The following is a 20,280-nucleotide window of genomic DNA, read 5'->3' on the forward strand; positions in this document are numbered from 1 at the left end:
GAAAAAAGGGTTATTTTTGGTTCTTAGCAGATTTCAAAATTAAGTTAACAAATGACAATGAACAAATTAAGACAACAAAACAAAACAAAAAATACAACCGTGAAGTGAAATGATACTATTATAGACCATATTATATATATATAAAACAATGCAAGCTCAATAAATATGACAAACACAAAAAGCCTAATAAGTAAACATATAATACACCATATTTACTTTGGGCAGGGTCTTTCTTTCTTTCTTTCTTTCTTTCTCTTTTTTTCTTTCTTTCTTTCAAAAAGGGAGTTCAGAAGGACTTGGTTTAGTAAAGCACCAGGCAGTTTCAGTTCAACCTTTCGGGTAACAGCAGTATCTGCAAAACCATAAGAATACCAACAAAAACAACAACGACAAATCATCATTACATATGTTAATGTCTGAAAACGAACATGAGCTTCAACTTAAACCAAACACCCTATTCAGCGTCAGATGATCTCTAATAAGTGCTAATCTAGTGTCAGACGACGCTTCCTGAATCCTTAAACAATATAAACCAAAATACAAGGTTATTTTTTCAGTCTGTTTGCCTTTAATACCACATCTCCCGAAGCATTTTTAGATATTATTTATGAATCCAACTTCTCACATACACAATATACAGTAAGGGGTTCGATGTGCTCATGTATAACTTATATAAGCCACGTCAACCCAAAGATTTAATAGTATAAGCAGTTGCATGACAGAAATATTCCTGACATATGAACATAACACTGGTGCTAAAGTAATGCGTAACGTGCCATAGCGGCTACTCAAGTTATCTGAAGTCAAACAGTGATTTGGTTTAGGTCGAGATCTGTAACCCACTCAGTCGTACACAAATGCACATGAATTTGCACACTTTCTCATTCATAAACACACACACACACACAGTCACATACAGTAGTGCAGTTAACATGAACCACTTGCGTCCTCTTTGTCAGAACAGAAATACGCTTAGAAAGCAAACAGGGCGATTAAGGAATCCAAGATGTGGCGTTTTATTCTCATTTCCATCATGTGACCCATTGAAACCTCAGACGTCCCACAGTAAGGGCTTCGGTCACACTCTGTCTTTGATCATTTTGTATATTAAGTTATCGTTCTGATAATAGCGCTGTCTCACCGAAAGCTTTGACCTCTTTAGAAGTTAGCTGTGTTTTACAAAGTGCAAGGAGTTAATGAGTCTGCGGACGTCCCTCCCGCAGAGAAACGACAGGAAAGCTACACGCCGAGGAATCCATCCGACCGGGACAGGGAGCGAGAGGGCAGCCGGAGAGCTCACTGGGAAGAGTGCATTTGTGTCCCGCAGAATTCAGTCAGAAAGATGCTACACTTCTCTGAGGAGACAGAGGATGACAAGAGTCAGAAAGCTTTTTCACAGCACAAGTTTGTCGCAACACAAAATGTTTCAATGTCAATACAAGACTAAAATTTCATCTGAGGGCAGGAGGAGGAAGAGTTGGAAAAGAGGCTAAATAAATGAAGGCTGCATTCAAAATAAAAGTTTATATTTCCATACTGTGTATAACTATTTTATATGTATAAATACACACACATACACGTATATATCAAGGAAAAATATGTTAAGATTTATACATAATATAAATTATATACAAGTATAAATATATATATATACATACATTTTTTTTAAATATATATATAAAAATGTGTGTATTTATATATACATAATAATAATACTATAATTATAGTATGTAAACAAACTTTTATTTTGAATGTAGTTAATCGCGATTAATTGTTTTGCAGCCCTATAGTAAATTATTACAATGAAATCTAATGGGTAATTCTTTCCCAAATGTAAAAAAAAAAAAAAAAAAAAAAAAAAAAAAAACACTACAACCTCTTATATAAGTAATTAAAAAATAAAAAGATAACTAAATAAAAGTATCCTGGCACCAAAATATCAATTTATCTATATATTGTATTTTTCATAACTATTTTTCTTTCATTATATGGTGTATATATATATATACACACACACACACACACACACACACACACACACACACACTACATAATATTATAAACATAACTTCTACATTTTCGTTTTTAGTTTTTCTATTTTCTGTAATACAATAATTCTGTATTCACAATATTCATAATACTAATATTCTGAACAATCTATATTGTAAAAAGAGCTACATTAATTGACCAAATTGAATAATTGTTCAATTTGTTTGTGTAGCTCTGAAGAATTGCCAATGTTATAATAAAATAAAAAATTAAGTTAATTTTATTTAAATGAAAATTTAAAAAAAAGTAAATTTAATTTACTTACAAACTTATATAAGAACAACAAAAATTATATAATTTTTTATAATTATTCTTTTTTTTCCTCCCTATATCTTGGTTACTGTACACAATAAAAAAAACAGCCACCAAAATATCATAAATAGCTTGAGAAATGTTCTGCCTATGAATTTTAAGTTCTGCAAAATTTCTGAAAGACGGAAAATAACAGTATCCAAATACACAATCACAAACATGACACTTACGAGGCTGTGAGCGTTGAGTTGAGCACCAGTGTGGCGCGTATCCTGTAGAGTTGGGCCAGTGTGAGTTTTTTGTGCTGCTGGGGTCTCTTACAGCGGCCCATTCCCTCCAGGCCACTAGGGGGCGAGAGTTCCCCGTCTGACGCACTGCAGGGAATCTGGTTGCTGCCAGCCTCATGTGCAATTTTAGCTAGTCTCAATCTGTCCAAAAGCGTGCTCGAGGGCAAGCTGCATGTGAGACTGTGGCTTTCGTCCGTCGGGAGACACTCGTCCGATTCAGCAGGGTTGAGCTCCGTCAGGCTCCTGCTGAGCGGCGCTTCTAAAGTTTTAACCCTCTGTTCCCATGTGTGCTCACCCCCTGCACACTCTGTCTCCCCCCTTGACACACCGTTTATATTTATAACATTGACACCTGTACACAACATTTTCTCCTGAATAATATTATACGACGACTCTCTCCAAAAAAAACGGCAGGCGACACTGGACGGGCGGCCGGCGCCTGGGCTTTAGAGAAAGCGCCACGGAGCTCTGAGATCCAAATGAGCTTCTGTCTTCCTCATCGTCTTCCTCTTCTGCATTTTCTTGCTCTTCATCTTCGTCACCCGTCGTCTCCTTGTCATCCTCGGAGTCGTCTTCCTCTATTGGGGCCACTCGACTCTGGGTTTCAACCATGGACTCTGGTGAGAGTGTCCCATAAGCGCTGTCCATGGACATGGAACGGCACTGTGGGTCCAGGTCTGAGCCCTCCTGACTGTCCGGATGGGGCTCAGAGTCCCGCTGTGGGACGCCAGGGTCAGTGAGTTGGGACAGACCGGCATCCTGGTCTGAATGCCCAGCTAGGTCAGACTGAAGAGTGGAAGGATCCAAAGACGATCCAGACTCATCCATATCCATCACTGACAGGGTTTCTGTGGAGCCATCTGATTGGCTAAGACAGAGAAACAATAATGAGAGTTTATGATAAAACAAAATGCACAGCAGGTCAACTGATTGCCAATTTTTGTGTTAAAACAAAATGGAAATAAAAAAGATGCATTAATTAGAAAAAAGAAAACAGAGAAAAGTAACAAGGTAGTTATTATAATATAATAAAATATATAATATAATTGTGTAGTTTTTTTTAATTATAATTTATAATTAATAAATTTTTCTTTATTTGTTTTCTTTATTTTTTTTATTGAATACAAATTTACATTTCTATTTTATAACTGTCAGTTAGTCAACTTTGATATTCACGTTGTTTAATTAGATTGTTCCAAAGCAGGTTCACAGAATTATTTTACATTTATAATATAATATAATATAATATAATATAATATAATATAATATAATATAATATAATATAATATAATATAATATAATATAATATAATATAATATAATATAATATAAAATAATATAATAATATAAGACCATAAAATATTAAATTACATTTAAAAATAAATTATAAAAAAATAAAATAAAATAAAAAATAAATGTAAAAAATTGTATAAAATAATATAAGACCATAAAATATTAAATTAATTACATAAAAATAAAATATGAAAAAAATAAATTAAAATAAATTAAAAAAGAGAATAAAATAAAATAAAATACCTGTTGCTCTGTTCTTTGTGTATAAATTGAGGTGAACTAGCTGTGGAGTTACAGCTGTCCTCATCTTCCTCCTGATGTTCCTGTAGTTTTTTCTTCAGACAAGCCTTTTGTCTGCGAGCTTCCTCTGACCTCAACCGCTGCAGCTGATTCTAAAATGCATTTACAAGTGAGCCAAATCAGAAAACTTCTCTACTGAGAGAACACTTCAAATGACTTATAATATCAGAAATGTCAGACAGAGATCGTTATTGGTAATAATGGACCAGTATGACTTTACCTGGACATTGCAAATCGCATCAGTCCAACTTCGCCCCTGGGTGGCGCTGTTGGCCTGGAAAGAGTAGGCAGCCACAGCGCTCTTGAACTCATTGAGGTAGATGAGGACAAACGAGCCTAAGACAAGAAAAGTAAAGAAAATCAGAACGATTATTATTTCACAATACAATCATACACTGTTTGGTTCACTATTAAAAGTATGACGTGGTTAAATGTTTAACCCTCACCTGTGTCTTTGAGTTCTCTGCACACCACATTCTGCAGGAGGAGCGGCTGTCGGATCACTTTCACCTTCTCTAAACGCTTCACTGGTTTAGTGATCAGCAGCAGATCAGTGAAAAGGAAGCAGTAAACATCCATCTACACAAGAAGAAACAGATACATGTAAAACATGACAAACTACAATACTCGAAACTTGAGGAATATTTCAGTCAAAACTAAAAATCCTGCCATTCTATGGAATTACATTTGGTTCAATAAAAATGAACGTAACTTTATAAAACTGAACGTAACTTTTTCAGAAACTATCAAAAATATGCCATTACAAAAGAAGAAAAACACAATGAAAATGAAAAAAATGAACTCAGTCGCACAAGGCTCTTTCAAATATGCTTCATTCTTTGTTAATGTTTTTCAAAGATTCGTTTTCGCTAATTGTGGATTTTGAATGCATTGCCACAGATTTCGCTTACGATTCGCAGCTTTTCGTTTGGTGTTTTGACACAAACCTCTCGTGGGGGCGGGCTTAACAGTGATCTACTCTGATTGGATAGTGAGCTTTTGATGGACAGGTGCTCTCTGACCAGGAAGTACAGACGTCACTCAGTGGCGCGCATATTGGAAAGTGTTTTTCTTCTATTGTAATGGCATATTTTTGATAGTTTCTGAAAAAGTTACGTTCAGTTTTATAAAGTTTCGTTCATTTTTATAGAAGCAAATGTAATTCCATACCATTCCCTCACCACACATCATTTAAAACCTGTATTCACTTGTTTCTTCTGCTGAACACGAAAGAAGATATTTTGAAGAATGTTGACAACCACTACAATTGACTTACAATGCTTTTTCTCTCCTTCAAGTCAATGGGAACAGACATAGTTAAGCTACCAACATTCTTCAAAATATCTTCTTTTGTCTGAAGAAAGTCAGTCTCACAGGTTTGGAATTTCATTTTTGGGTGGACTGTCCCTTTAAGGACAGTGGCTCCCATTAATGATTTGAAAACAACTACACTGCTAATGTTTCCAAATGCATCTGAAATCTGAACAAACCCTGCTGTCTTTGCCCTCTTTCATGCGGAGCGCCCCCTCCAGGTGCAGTTGCCTGGTGGCTTCTGGTGAAGTGTCAATCATCGGTGCAGTCAGGTCAATTCGGTTGAACTCCTTCAGAGCCTGTAGACATACAGCAAGAAGACTGAAGAGTTAAACAAAAACATTTATTGGTTTAAAGGGTTTGGATCTGAACCCACTCAGTCGTACACAAAAAAGCCCCATGAATTTGGGACACTTTCCCCATTTATAAACCCCCCACCAACCCCAGTCCCAAAACCCGTGTGCAGTTAACATGAACCACCTTTTCGTCCTCCCTTTGTCAAACAGAAATCCCCTTTAGAAAACAAACAGGGCGATTAGGAAACCAATGTGGCGTTTTTTAATTTTTCATTTTCCCTCATGTGACCCCCTTTAAAACCCCCGACCGGGCCCCCCGTAGGGGTTCGGTCACACTCCCTTTTTTGACATTTTGTAATTAAATTTTTCGTTCTGATAAAAGGGGCTGTCCCAAACCGAAAGCTTTGACCTCTTTAAAAATTAGCTGGTTTTTTTCAAAGTTCAAGGGTTTTAAAAGTCTTTTCGGACGTCCCCTTTCCCCCAGAGAAAAACCCCCAAAACTCACGCCAGGAATCCACCGACCGGGAAAAGGGAGCGAGAGGCCCCGGGGAGCTCACTGGGGAAAAGGGATTTTTGGCCCGCAGAAAATTTAGCCGAAAATCTCACTTCCCCCTGAGGGGACAGAGGGTGACAAGAGTCAAAACTTTTTCACAGCCCCAAAATTTGTCGAACACCAAAAAGTTTCAATTTTCAAAAACAACTAAAATTTTATCTGAGGGCAGGAGGGGGGAAGAAATTGGAAAAGGGGGCTAAATAAAAGAAAGGGTGCATTCAAAATAAAATTTAAAATTTCCAAAACTGTGTATAACTTTTTAATGTATAAAAACACACACTACCGTTTTTCAAAAGGGAAAATATGTTAAGATTTTAAAATAATATTTAAATTTTTTCAATATAAATATATATTACATACAATTTTTTTTTTTTAAAAAAATTTAAAAATTGTGTAATTTTTATATACATAAAAATAATACTATAATTTTAGTATGTAAAAAACTTTTTTTTTTGAATTAGGTTTAAACGCGATTAATTTTTTTTTGCACCCTATAGAATTATTACAATGAAATCTAATGGGGGAATTTCCCTTTTCCCCAAAAATAAAAAAAAAAAAAAAAAAAAAAAAAAAAAAAACCCCCAAACCCCTTATATTAGTATTAAAAAATAAAAAGTAACTAAATAAAAATTCCCCGGCAACAAATTTAATTTTTTCTATATATTGTTTTTTTCCCCTACAATTTTTTTTTTCATTATTGGGGTTAAATTTTATTTTAAAAACCACACAACACACCACCACAAACACACATAATATTTAAACATAACTTTCTCTTTTTGTTTTTTTTGTTTTTCTATTTCTTTAATACCCAAAAATTCGGGATTCACAATATTCATTCCCAATATTTTGAACAATCTTATTGTAAAAAACACATTTTTTGACCAAATTGAATAATTTGTTCAATTTTTTTGTGTAGCCTGAAGAAATTGGGCCAAAGTTTAAAAAAAATTTAAAAAAAGTTTAATTTTTTTTTAAATAAAAATTTAAAAAAATAAATTTTTTTACCCTTCAAACTTTTTAAAAAAACCCCCAAAATTTTATAATTTTTTTTAATTTTTCTTTTTTTTTTTTTTCCCCCTATAATCTTTGGGTTTCTTTCACACTAAAAAAAACAGCCCCAAATATCATAAAAAAGCTTGAGAATGGGTTTTGCCCAGGAATTTTTTTTCTGCAAAATTTTTGAAAGACGGGAAAATTTCCCGTATCTCAAAAAACCAATCACAAAAAAAACTTACGAGGGTGTTTAGCTTGAGTTTGAGCACCGGTGGGCGCGTATCCCGGAATTTTGGGGCCCGTGTGAGTTTTTTTTGTCTGCTGGGGTTTTCTTAACCCCGGGCCCTTCCCTCCAGGCCACTAGGGGCGAGAGTTCCCCCCTCTGACGCACTGCAGGGAACTGGGTTTCTGGGCCCCCTCATGGGCAATTTTGCTAGTCTCAAACTTCCAAAGCGTGCCCCGAGGGGAGCTGCATGTGAAAACTGTGGCCTTTTCCTCCGTCGGGAGACACTCGTCCGATTCGCAGGGGTTTAGCTCCTCCGGGCCCCCTGCTTAGGGCCGCTTCTAAAGTTTTAAACCCCCTGTTCCCTGTGCTTACTTCCCGTGCCACCCCTGTGGCTGCCCGGGGGGGCACCGGGGGGGGGGGGGGTTTTGTTATCATGGTGACCTGTGGACAGCAGGGTTTTCTTCGGGAAAGGGAAATTTTCCCGGGGAGTCCCCTCTAAAAAACGGGAGGGGACCTGGACGGGGGGCCCCGCCTGGCTTTAGAGAAAAACGCCACGGGGCCCCGAGACCAAATACTTCTGTCCCTTCCCCCCCATCGTCTTCCCCTTCTGCATTTTCCCTTGCTCTTCCCTCTTTGTCACCCGTCGTCTCCTTGTCATCCTCGGGTGCTTCCTCTATTGGGGCCACTCACCTGGGTTTTTAACCATGGCTCTGGGGAGTGTCCCAAAGCGCTGTCCATGGACATGGGGAAAGGCCCCTGTGGGGGCCCCGGGCTACCCCCTGACTGTCCGGATGGGCTCGAGTCCCGCTGTGGGAAACCCGGGTCCGTGGGTGGGACAACCGGCATCCTGGTTTTGAAAGCCCAGCTAGGTCAACTGAAAATGGAAGGAAACCAAAAACATCCGACTATCCCTTTTTCCATCACTGACAGGTTTCTGTTTAGCCCTCTGATTGCCTTTAAAACAGAGAAAAAAATAAGAGAGTTTAAATTTTAAAAAAAAATGCCCAGCTCCAAATGATTGCCAATTTTTTTGTTTCCAAAAAAGGAAATTTAAAAAATAATACAAATTAATAAAAAATAAAAAAAAATTAAATTTATTTAATTAAAAAAAAAAAAAAAATTAAAATTAAATAATAAACTAATTAAAACAAAACAAAAAAAAAAAAAATTAAATTCAATTTTTTTTTATTTTTTTGTTCTTTTTTTTTTTTATTGAAAACAAATTTACATTTCTATTTTTTAACCCTTTTTAGTCAACCCTTTTTTTTTTCAATTGTTTTTAAATTTGAATTTTTTCCAAAACAGTTCAAAAGAATAAAATTTTAAAATTTATATAATAATAATATTTAAAAATAAAAATATAATAAATTAAAATATTAATTAATTTAAATACTATAAAATAAATAAATTTAATATAATATAAAATAATCTAAAAATATAAACCATAAAATATTAAATTACTTTAAAAAAATTATAAAAAAAATAAAAAAAAAAAATAAATGGAAAAATTTAAAAAAAATATAAGACCCTAAATATTAAATTAATTTCATAAAAATAAAATGAAAAAAAAAAAATTTAAAAAATTAAAAAAGAGAAAACAAAAAATAAAATACCTGTTTGGGTCTTGGGTTTTTTGTGTATAAAATTTTAGGGGGAACTAGCTGTGGGGTTACCGCTGTCCCCCATCTTCCCCCTGATGTTTTCCGGGAGTTTTTTTTTTTCGACAACCTTTTGTTTTGCGAGCTTCCTCTGACCTCAACCGCTGGGCGTGATTCTAAAATTTCATTTAAAATGGGCCCAAACAGAAACCCTTTTCTACTGGAGAACACTTCAAAAAGGGCTTATAATTCAAAAGGGCAAAGAGATCGTTATTGGTAAAAATTGGGCCAGTATGACTTTACCTGGCCCTTGCAAAACCTCAGCCAACTTCGCCCCTGGGTTTCGCCCTTTGGCCTGGAAAGAATAGGCAGCCACAGCGCCCCTTGAAATCATTGAGGTGATGAGGCAAACCCAGGGCCCAAGACCAAAGAAAGAAAAAATTTAAAAACGATTTTTTATTCACAAAACAATCATACCTGTTTTTGGTTTTACTATTAAAGTTGACGTGGTTAAATTTTTAAACCCCCACCCGTGGCCCTTTTATTCTCTGCACCCCCCATTTTTGCAGGGGGGCGGGTGTCGGGTCACTTTTTACCTTCTCTAACGCTTCACTGGTTTAGTGATCACCAGATCGTGAAAGGGAAACAGTAAAAACCATCACACAAAAAAAACAGAATATTAAAAAGGGCAAAATACAATACTCCCAAACCCTTTTAGGAAAATTTTTAGTCAAAACCCAAAAATCCCCGCCTTTTTAAAGGAATTTCTTTGGTTTAATAAAAATGAAAGTAAATTTATAAAACTGAAAAAACTTTTTTTTAGAAAATATCAAAATAGCCATTTCAAAGAAGAAAAAAACAAAAAAATGGGCAATTGAAAAAAAGGGAACCCTTTTGTTCCCAAAAAATTTAAAAACTCTTTTTAAAAGTATCTTCATTCTTTGTTATTTTTTCAAAGATTCGTTTTCCCCTAAATTTTGGGTTTTTAAAGCATTGGGCCAAAAGATTTCGCTTTCATTTGCAGCTTTTTTGTTAGAATTAAATCAGCATTTTAGAATGATTTCTGAAGACTAGAGTAATGGCTGCTGAAAATGCAGTGTTTTATCACAGGAATAAGTTACATTTTGTATGTATTAAAACTGTTTTATCACAGGAATAAGTTACATTTTGTATGTATTAAAATCATTATTAATTAATACTAATAACTAACACAGCAATTTTATTTTTATTATTTTTTGACCAAATAAATTCATCAAATAAATGCAGCCTTGGTGAGCACGAGAGACTTCTTTCAAAAACATTTACAAAACATTTTTAATGACAGAACCATTTTAAATCAACAAAACAACTATAAAGAGTCCCTAACATTAACGAAGTTTGTAATTTATCAAAATCACAGCACAATGCACATCAGCAGACCACCAAAAACTGGCAGACAACTGAGGCGCTGCCTGTCTGTTCCAACGAAACACCCCCGACAGGGTTTATGACACCTAACAAACACCCCTTTCACTAAACGCCACCTTCTCTTTAACCTCACAATTAAAGCCCATCCATTCATGTCAGGAACCCTCTCTGACAGCCCATGTGCCTCTGGGGCCATTGTCCTGTAATGGGATGGCCGGTGTACTTATGACAACGAGTATTTAGCATTGAGTGCTTCCAAACAATAGAGGCCAGACACAGATGGACTATAGGCTGCCTGTAGTGGCTGCTGGAGACAGTGGTTTGGCCCTGGTTAACCCTTCTTTTGTGAAAAAGAGTCCCAGTGGGACACAAGAACACCCCTTGTCTGTCTTGTTTGGGGGTTTGATGGCTGAATGTGAAAGGGATGGAAGTGTGAAATGACAGTGACAGCTTCCGTCTCTATTAGTCATGCATCTGGTGTAAATGCAGGCCGAAACTTTCCAAGGGGGAGTTTTTTTTTTATTATTATTTTTTTTTGAGGCTCATGGGATTTTGTTTGTTGTATTGTTTTAGTCACCTATTTAAGGAATAATTCACCCAAAAATGAACATTTGCTCAAAATGTACTCGCCCTCAGGCCATCCAAGAAGTAGATTTTGTTTGTTTCTTCTTCGGAACAGATCTGGAGAAATTTAGCATTACATCACTTGCTCACCACTTGCTCACCAGACACTCTGCAGTGAATGGGTGCCGTCAGAATGAGAGTCCAAACAGCTGATAAAAACAACACAATAATCCACACCACTCCAGTCCATCAACTAACATCTTGTGAAAAGCTATATGTTTGTAAGGCATTTTAACTTTAAATCATCACTTCTGATGATGAGTCAGTAATTCATAATAACACTTCCTCCAGTACAAAATCCCACCTTCTGTTGTTCTCTCATAATGAAATCCACCAACATATTTGTTTAGAGCTACTTTTGGTTATAAATGGTGCTTGGTCTGTGCATATTTCTCTCCTTATAGACACAAAAACACTTTTCCCTGGAGAAAGCAATACTATTGACAGAAGACTTGTATTTCAGTTGAAAGCCACAATTTGAAGTTAAAAGTATCTTGATGAATTGTTTGTTACAAGCACGCAGCTTTTCACGTCACAAGACGTTAACTGATGGATTGGAGTCATGTGAATTACTTTTGGATTATTGTGACGTTTATCAGCTTTTTGAACTCTTGTTCCGACGGCACCCATTCACTGCAGAAGATCCAATGGTGTGCAAATGATGTAAAGCTGAATTTCTCCAAATCTGTTCTGATGAAAAAACAAACTCATCTACATCTTGGATGGCGGGTGAGTACATTTTCATAAACCGTAACATACAATTCCAAGTATATTTGAAACTAGATTATGGCACAACCTACTATAAACATATTTCAACAGCCTCCAGTTTGAGTTTCGTTTCTTTGGCTCATCTTTACATGAGATCTTTTTACTGGAAATCACACCATGGAAAGTTGCACCATCACATCCTGATTTCCATGAACTTCCTGAGGTTTTCAAGATGAGCGAGATAAGGTTTACCTTTCCAGATCCGGCGCCGAAGAAAACGCTGATCCGATTGGTGGCGCGGTTCTTCCATTTGTCTGGTCCAGCGGCCACACCGGGCAGCGAACCCCCTGGAGGCACGCTTGGTAAAGACCCACCTAGCATGGCCAGAGTGTCTGGGGACGGGATGTTGGCATCGCCCAGAAACTCCGTCATGTTCTTCCGCCGACGGGCCTGACCCTGTGAGGAGGAAGAGATGGGAACGACAAAATGTTTACAAAAGCAGAAAGATAGAGGTTTGTGAGAAGGATATCAACCAGTATGTCAAGGACAACAGACCGAGAGATAGGAGAGAGACCGTTATCAGTAACAATAACCTACAGAATGGGGGGGGGGTGAGAGAGGTTTAGAAAAAGATTGAGAGAGACAGGTGGTGTGGAAGTAACTAAAGTAAATGTACCACCATTCTTCTAAAGATAACAAACCACAACTGCAAAATAAAATAAATTGGAAATAAGGGTTGGCACACATTTGTAATCACAAGATTTTTTAAAGTTAAAACCGGACCTAGAAATAGTGCAGAATAGTAAACAGTTCTTATTTCACATCATACAATTTCCGCTTCAGTTTCTTTGTTCTTTTAAGTTTTAGGTTTAATTATATTTAAATATAAAAATGTTTAAATTATTTATAAATAAACTATTAACTGAACTAATTACCTCAACACAAAAAAACTATTTTCTCCATTTCTTGATTTTTCAACTATTTCAGATTTATCATGTAAATACATAAATTTATTTATTTAAATAAATGTATAACCAAATAAATTCATAAAGATGTATGTTTATTTTCTGCTTAGATGTTTCCTGTTAAAAGTTTTTTTTTTTTTTTTTTTTTTTTTTTAATTTTTATTACTTTTAACCTTTAATTTCAATATAAATATAAATATGAATAAATGATATATTTATATACACACATAGACAGACAAAAAAAAAAAACTAAATAATTGAATTAAAAAAAATAGAATTAGTTGACTGTAGTGAGTTTTTTCTTTGCTCTTAAATCAGACTTCTTCATCACAAATTATTTATAAATATTACCATTTTATCATTTAAAAAGACATATCACCCAACCCTAGCTTGAAAAATTAGGGCTCCCGCAAAGAGATGACATTAAGAGAAACAGTAATGCATTATGATTCATACCGATTTTTCCAAACAGTAAGATCCTGCTGCTATTGTTTCTACTGATAAACACTCCCTCTGCTATAGAAGATAAAGGCAAAAGGAAAAAGAAAAACACACACAATAGTAGGTAAAGGGAGTAGGTAAAAAACAAACAAACAGCTGTTTAGAATCTAAGGAAGTAGTAATCTCACTGAGCGGGAGGCAGACGGGCTTGTTGACCCTTCGTCAGGGTGCAGGGAATTCCACTGCCCTGAGTGCCGTAACCCACTAACAACTCCTGCAAATTCCACAGACGGCTACGACATTTTTGGGGGAATGCACAAAAAACAGGAAAGGTCTGAAGACAAAACAATGGAATTCCCTAAACAAACACAAGTGAAACTGATACCTGCCACAATAACAGAAGCATTTGATTTGAACACTTCAGAGACTTGTGCAGGTGTTTTATACAATTAAATGCATTTCTAATAAAGTATATATTACTATATTTTAAGACTTTTCAAAATGTTTCTGAAAGAAGTCTCATATGCTTACCAGTGCTGCATATATTTGGTCAGGAATATTGTGAACAATTATTACTATTTAAAATAACTGCTTTATTGACATACTTTAAAATATAATTTATTCCTGTGATGCAAAGCTAAAATTTCAGCATCATTACTCTAGCCCTCAGTGATTTCCTTCAGAAATCATTCTGATATGCTGGTTGACTACTAAAGAAATAATCATTATTGATTTTGAAAAAGTTTTGCTGTTTAATATTTTTGAAAAAACTGAAACCCTTTTTCAGGATTCTTTGATGGACAAAGTCCAAAGATCACCATTTATTTGAAATAGAAATATTTAACATTATAAAAGTCTTCACTGTCACTTTTGATCAACTTAATGTGGACAAAACTTCTTATTAAATCTTAAATTCCTTTAAAATCTTTTCTCTGTAGGCAGGGCAAATAATGAACATCCCTACAATGGAGGAAATAAAAGAATGGCAGATTGGCCACTATGTCATCTTTCTAAATTTAGAGGAGATGCAGAGAGAAAGGCAGACGATGAGCTTTGATGAGGGGATTTTTGCAGAATCTGGGGTGAAAGGATGAGGACACAGATGTCAGGAAATGTCCCTACTTTGAGGAGGATGGACAGTGGATGTTTGACTGCTGGTTATAACCACACTACCAGCACTAGAGATGAAAATTCAAGGCAGAAATGGACTATTGGCACAACATTAGAAGTTTCTGCCATTAAAAATGAAAAACACATTTATGCATACTGTCCATTTTTACGACTGTTTTATGATTTTATCATGAGTTTTTATTATATTACGCACAACCAACAAAGAAAGTACTGTATAAACTTCAATGAGTAACAAATGCCACATCACAAGGAATCCTTCTGTTGAAAGCCACACATCTATAATTTACATGGATCGGTAAATCAATATTTAGTTTTCTTCCACCACTTAATTCCACTTACAAACAACAATTTTGATAAACTTTACAGAGCACCAGTAAAGCAAATCATTTCTCCAAAAGCTAAAAAAAAAAAAAAGCAATTTGTTCAACTTATGCAATGACACCCACTTTCTGATCAGCTGTAACCGGCAATTCTCATTCTCTGTGGACAGACTGAATGGCCAACTAATTTATGAAGCGGAACAGGGTTCCTAGAGCGCCTGATCTACTCACCATGGAAGCAAGCGGCATGTCAAATGAGAGGTAGACCATGGTAATCTCTCAGCCGAGTTCACAGAGCCTGACCCATGCTAGAGCCAGCTGCTACGATCACTCAAAACCTCCTCTCTTCAAACGCTCACAAAAAAACCAACAGATAGACAAGTTCTGTAGATCCTGCAACTCCTGGATGGGTGTTAATAGAGTTCTTGAAATAATTCAAAAATAATAAATCACTATTTTTAACTCGGCACCCCTTAATTTCCTTCTAAAAATATGAGGTGCATCAGGGCTCCCTACGAGGTCCTTTCTAGTTTCCCAATGCTTCTCAACCTGCAATGAGAGCTAAAGCTGTCCAACCGAGCCTGTGTGCCTGCATTACTGAATAGGACAGCCCAAACGTCATAGCAACTAGGAGGATCCTGTCCCATTGTGTGAGACAGGAAAAAGAGGTGTGGCTGCTTAAAGACAGAGGGTCACATGTAAAGAGGGAGGGGAGAAGAAGATAGCTTGCAGGGTCCCAGGAACACATCCTGGTGCCTCAAAAAAGCCAGCCTTTGGTTTGACAACATATTTTTCATTTCAAAGTTTTCAAAAAATAATTTACTTTGGTCTTTGTGTGCAGAAAATAAAATAAACAATTACACATTTAAGAAAAGTACATTTAAGACTATTATATTAGCTTAAAATCATATTTTACATTACAAAACTGTTGCTGCGAGTATATTCATTTAATCCATTTAATGATTTAGTCTATCATCGTAAGAGAGAGGTTCTGATGATCCTCTGGATTTACGATAAAACGAAAGTGACAGCAGCATGGTATTCCTGTGCATTGAATGATTTCCAAGCATCCTGTTCTTCCTTACTGTAACAGGGAAATGAACTCTGCAATATTTAACTTTGGGGAATCCCAGACTATAGTATGTTGATATTGAATTTCTGCATCGTTATTATGTAAGCCATGGCCTACCTTATGACGTGTAAGCTCTACTTTTACATAAAATAAACAGGTTCATCATCTTTAATGAAATGACTGAGTGGATGATACTCCTTAACAGACCTGCTTAAAAAGTCCCAGCCCTGGACTTGCAGGTTTAACACATTAATAACTCATCAGAGGGCATGTATGCAAAACCTGAAGTATACTGAAATTATACATAATAAAAAATGTAATATATAATAACTCTATAATGATAATACATATAATGTTCTATAAATCCTTAGAGTAAACATAAACTGCTCACAATCCATTTACAGTTTAAGTGACCAACACTTAAGCCACAAAAACATGTTAGAAAAACACCATTCTAACAGGTCACATTTCATCTCCTAACTTTACCTTGAGTTTCAACACAGGACTAGTCTCAGGGCCAACAACACTCACAATGTTATCCACTTCAATTAGTCAAAGCAGAGACAGAACAAAGAGCCATTGAAGCTTAAGGACAGATGATTAATCAGTGATCAAAATCACAATACGACCTTATCATCTGACGAGATAACCATGTCTGTCTAGCACAGGGGCCTAAACTTGTGTCATCAGTTAGCGGAATGATGCTAGTGGCTTTCCATTACGTGTACATTCAGCTTCCATTACACACAGAAACGTAGCATCTTCCCACTCAATACAAACAGTTGCTCAATGAGAAATACAGTGGTGTGCAATCAAAACGATGCTATAGAGAAGTTTAATAATTGACGAAGAATTCATCAAAACACGAATGCTCAAAAAGCTAGAGAGCAAGTAACTCTTAAATGATGTAGCATTGCTTTACCTGGCACTTTGTTGGCGATGGACTTTTGAGAGACGCTTCTCCAGACAGACTTTCAGGATTCATGTGGAGGAGATCCCAACTGTGCCATGAGGACAGACGTCCAAAACGTACCATGATCCAGCCTGGATGCCCTCTCTGACCTCGCTCAAACACTAAAGTGCATGTCCTATGCTAAACTTCAGCAGTCAACATCCAGAGAAGAGGCAAAAATGAAGAGACGAGCTAGAAATTCCCCACATGTGCTCAAGGTCTGGATGACAGTGAGTAGTTTTTAAGCTTTTGCTTTGTGACTTCATCAATATGCTCCTCCCATCTCCTCCAAAGACAGTTTCCACATCACAGCACACAACAATCAACAATCTGACCCCTCCCCCAGCAGACACTCACAAGATAACTTCCTTACAGTATGGAAGTATTAGGTACTGTATGTAGGTGAGCAAATATAGGTCACGTTTCACCACAACGTCAAAGGAAATAAACAAGAAATTGCATTTGATTGTCAGCACATTTTCATCAAAATTAAGCATTTTCTAATTATTATAGGGCTGGGCGATATATAAAAAAAAATTATATCTCGATATTGTCAAAATTGTTTCGATATTCGATATATATCTCGATATGTTTGCATTTGCATTTAAATAATAATAAAAAAAAAAACATTTTCTTTTGCCCCATTAAAAAAAAAAAAAAAAAAAAAATATCAGCGAGGTCGAGTAAGTGCATTTATTCAGCGATCACAATCACAAACAATACAGTCGAGATCTCACGACAGAACACAGAGCGGCTGAACGACGCTTTAATTAGACCGCTAAACTCCAGCTTGTTAGTGTTTTCAGATCATCGTCAGCATGTGCATGGTTGCCAGATTGCTTAAAATGAGCAAACAAGGCAGAAAATGTATTCTTGTAACAGCGAAGCTCTGATTGGGCGATTTAAACAAATTTAAATGTTATCTGGCAACCACTCTCATGAAAGCTCTCGTAGTAGAGGCGTGTAGAGCAGTTTTTTTGGACGTTCGGTGCGTTCTTTTGGGAAATATATGCTTGAATTTGAAATATTTGATATTCACGATATTTTCAAATTTTACATTGTCGTCAAAATTATTCCAATATATCACTAATATTCGATATATCGCCCAGCCCTAAATTACTATAACAATTTTTTTTTTTACTTATTTCTGTAATTAAACAATGATTTAAATTGTGAAGTACTGCAATCGTTGATGTATTTGTTTGATGTGCAACTGTATGATAAATCAGTTATATATATACTGTGTATGGTTCATGCATTTACACATAATGGTAGTATTTGCTGATCATGCAACCTTTATGCTAATTAAAAAAGCTAAAAGGAAAAATGTCTAGACATGATGATGAGTATTTTGAGGCAAAACTAGAAACTAGTCCTAAAATTTGCTTCTTTTTGTAAAAATATTTTCCTTTATGTAACAGATTAACACCAAAAAACTTTTGGAAACAGAAAAACTGTTTTGGGAAAAAAATAGAAAAGGGTGGTTTTGTTGACATGGGTATAAAATAGAAAAAACAGGTATTGACAGACAACAAAATCCACTACATATCAGCATTCATAGTTCAGTAAATGCCCTATGTGGATAATAAATTACATTACAGACACTACTAATTCTCAATTTGATAAGGTGATTTATGTGAGAAATACACTATGAATTTGCTTTCCAACACGATGTGTGCTAAGAAATCTTACAACATTTCAGAATCAGCCCACTAGTTTCCCATGAAGATAAGACTCATTTTTTTGCTCAAGTTGTGTTTTGTTCTATTGTCTCTTCTTCGAAACACTGGGTGTTAATGGTCAGAAACTAATTGCGTAGGTTAATTGTGTTAACTTCACAAGAGCATCAATCACATGTGGGGGTTTGCTGCGTCAAGAGCTCTTAACAGAGTGATTTGTTGAAATCCCAGGTAAATAAATGATTACTACTGTTTGCATTGGTCCCTTGCTTAATGAGTGAGATTGACAAACACAGATCTGCTATTTTTTTTCCCTAAAGCTTGCAAGAGTTATACACACCTTAACATATCAAACAACTTGATCCTTTCATTTAAAAAGGAAACCGATGCAGATTAAATCTGTCTGCTCTGACACAAAACTCTTTGCTGTGATATTAATGCACTTTTGAACCAGTCTTTTATCAGAGAGGTCAAATAGGGAAACAGGGAAAGGCTCATTTCCTGCCATTTGTCGCAGCCGACAGATGTTGTGCAGTTTATCCAGACCTTTGATATTCCATTGACTGAGTTACATTTGATCAAACACACCGTTTCCTTACTGAACACTCCTCTGGAAGCTTTTGATGCCATTTTGGTGACAGAACTCTGCAGTCTCTGAAGACAAATGTTTCTTAAAAGGCCAAATATTTACATTAATCACACCAATTTATAACATTTTGAAATACTAGCTTCTGTGTAGCTATTGATTCTTTTGCAAGCCAATGAAAATAATGCAATATGTATGTTACCATACAAAGTAAGCCTCACTGGAAAAAGCTAAATAAATCAATCAAACAATGAATGAACGTATATCCAATTATCCAATCCAATTAATTATTATAATAAATTGCAATTATATATACGGTAGTATATCCACAACAACATTATTATCCAATAATAATCCAACTACTAATTATTTTTTGTCGTATTATAATAAATTGCAATTATATATATATATATATATAATTGCATATTATATTATAATATATATAATAATTAATTATTATTATTATCATTAGTAGTAGAAGTAGTAGTAGGCCTACTACTATTTCTAGTTATTGGAAAAGTATGCATTTTATGGGGTTAAACAAGAAAAAACAAAACCAAGCGGCATTTATTTTTAAGAAAAATCAAGCCAACTTTTTAAACTACATACTTCACAAAAAATATGTTTGTTAGAAGTTATTTAATTGAAAATATACAATTACAAACAACAACAAAACAGTTAGAAAAAAATATCCTGAAGCATTTGAGTGCAGATGCCACTTGGTTTGTCATTAATGCAATGACATTCAGATATTATAGATAAACAATTAGCAGCTGGAGATGTCTGGCATACACAAAAATGACCAAGATTTACTAAATCCATCATAATGACACATCCCTGAGGGCCATGGGGACTTCTGATCTAATCACCTGAAGTGTTGTGTAATACACCTCTCAGGTCATTAGACAGGTGAGATCGCTCTATATGTGTCTGTGTGGGGGTGAATGGTGCAGCCCAAATGCCAGCTAGCATTAACGGAGCCGGAGGTTAAAGGTGAAGAGGGGTGGGGAAACTGAATTCCAGGTCGCTGAGGTGAGATATGAATCTTACGCAACAAGACATGCTTAAAGCAACAGAATCATAGTGTGCATTTAAAACTAAACTAACGCCAATGGTAACCACATTGTGCTTATGCATATTTATACACATAACCACTAGAGGGCTGTCATTATTTAGGAGAGTTGATGTCAAAAGAAGGGCCAGATCAAAAACATGACTTTCACCTGAAAACCTGCTTT

At 35.7% G+C, this 20,280-nt stretch overlaps 1 protein-coding gene across 1 annotated transcript in view; it reads right to left on the reverse strand.

Annotated features, from left to right (window-relative positions):
• Positions 1-2,527: 2,527 nt before the first annotated feature.
• The window catches only part of LOC109075599 (pleckstrin homology domain-containing family G member 5-like), a 71,667-nt gene continuing 53,914 nt past the window's right edge, over positions 2,528-20,280 (reverse strand). Inside the window, exons 10-19 of the mRNA XM_042750544.1 lie at positions 11,938-12,352; positions 8,452-8,513; positions 8,250-8,366; positions 6,293-6,399; positions 5,671-5,818; positions 4,627-4,759; positions 4,401-4,516; positions 4,124-4,272; positions 2,976-3,456; positions 2,528-2,899 (exon numbers count right to left, since the gene is read on the reverse strand). Coding sequence (XP_042606478.1) covers positions 2,528-2,899; positions 2,976-3,456; positions 4,124-4,272; positions 4,401-4,516; positions 4,627-4,759; positions 5,671-5,818; positions 6,293-6,399; positions 8,250-8,366; positions 8,452-8,513; positions 11,938-12,352 — 2,100 coding nt within the window. The remainder of the gene's footprint in view (positions 2,900-2,975; positions 3,457-4,123; positions 4,273-4,400; positions 4,517-4,626; positions 4,760-5,670; positions 5,819-6,292; positions 6,400-8,249; positions 8,367-8,451; positions 8,514-11,937; positions 12,353-20,280) is intronic.

The sequence above is a fragment of the Cyprinus carpio genome, chromosome B23 (assembly GCF_018340385.1).
Source record: "Cyprinus carpio isolate SPL01 chromosome B23, ASM1834038v1, whole genome shotgun sequence".
NCBI lineage: Eukaryota > Metazoa > Chordata > Actinopteri > Cypriniformes > Cyprinidae > Cyprinus > Cyprinus carpio.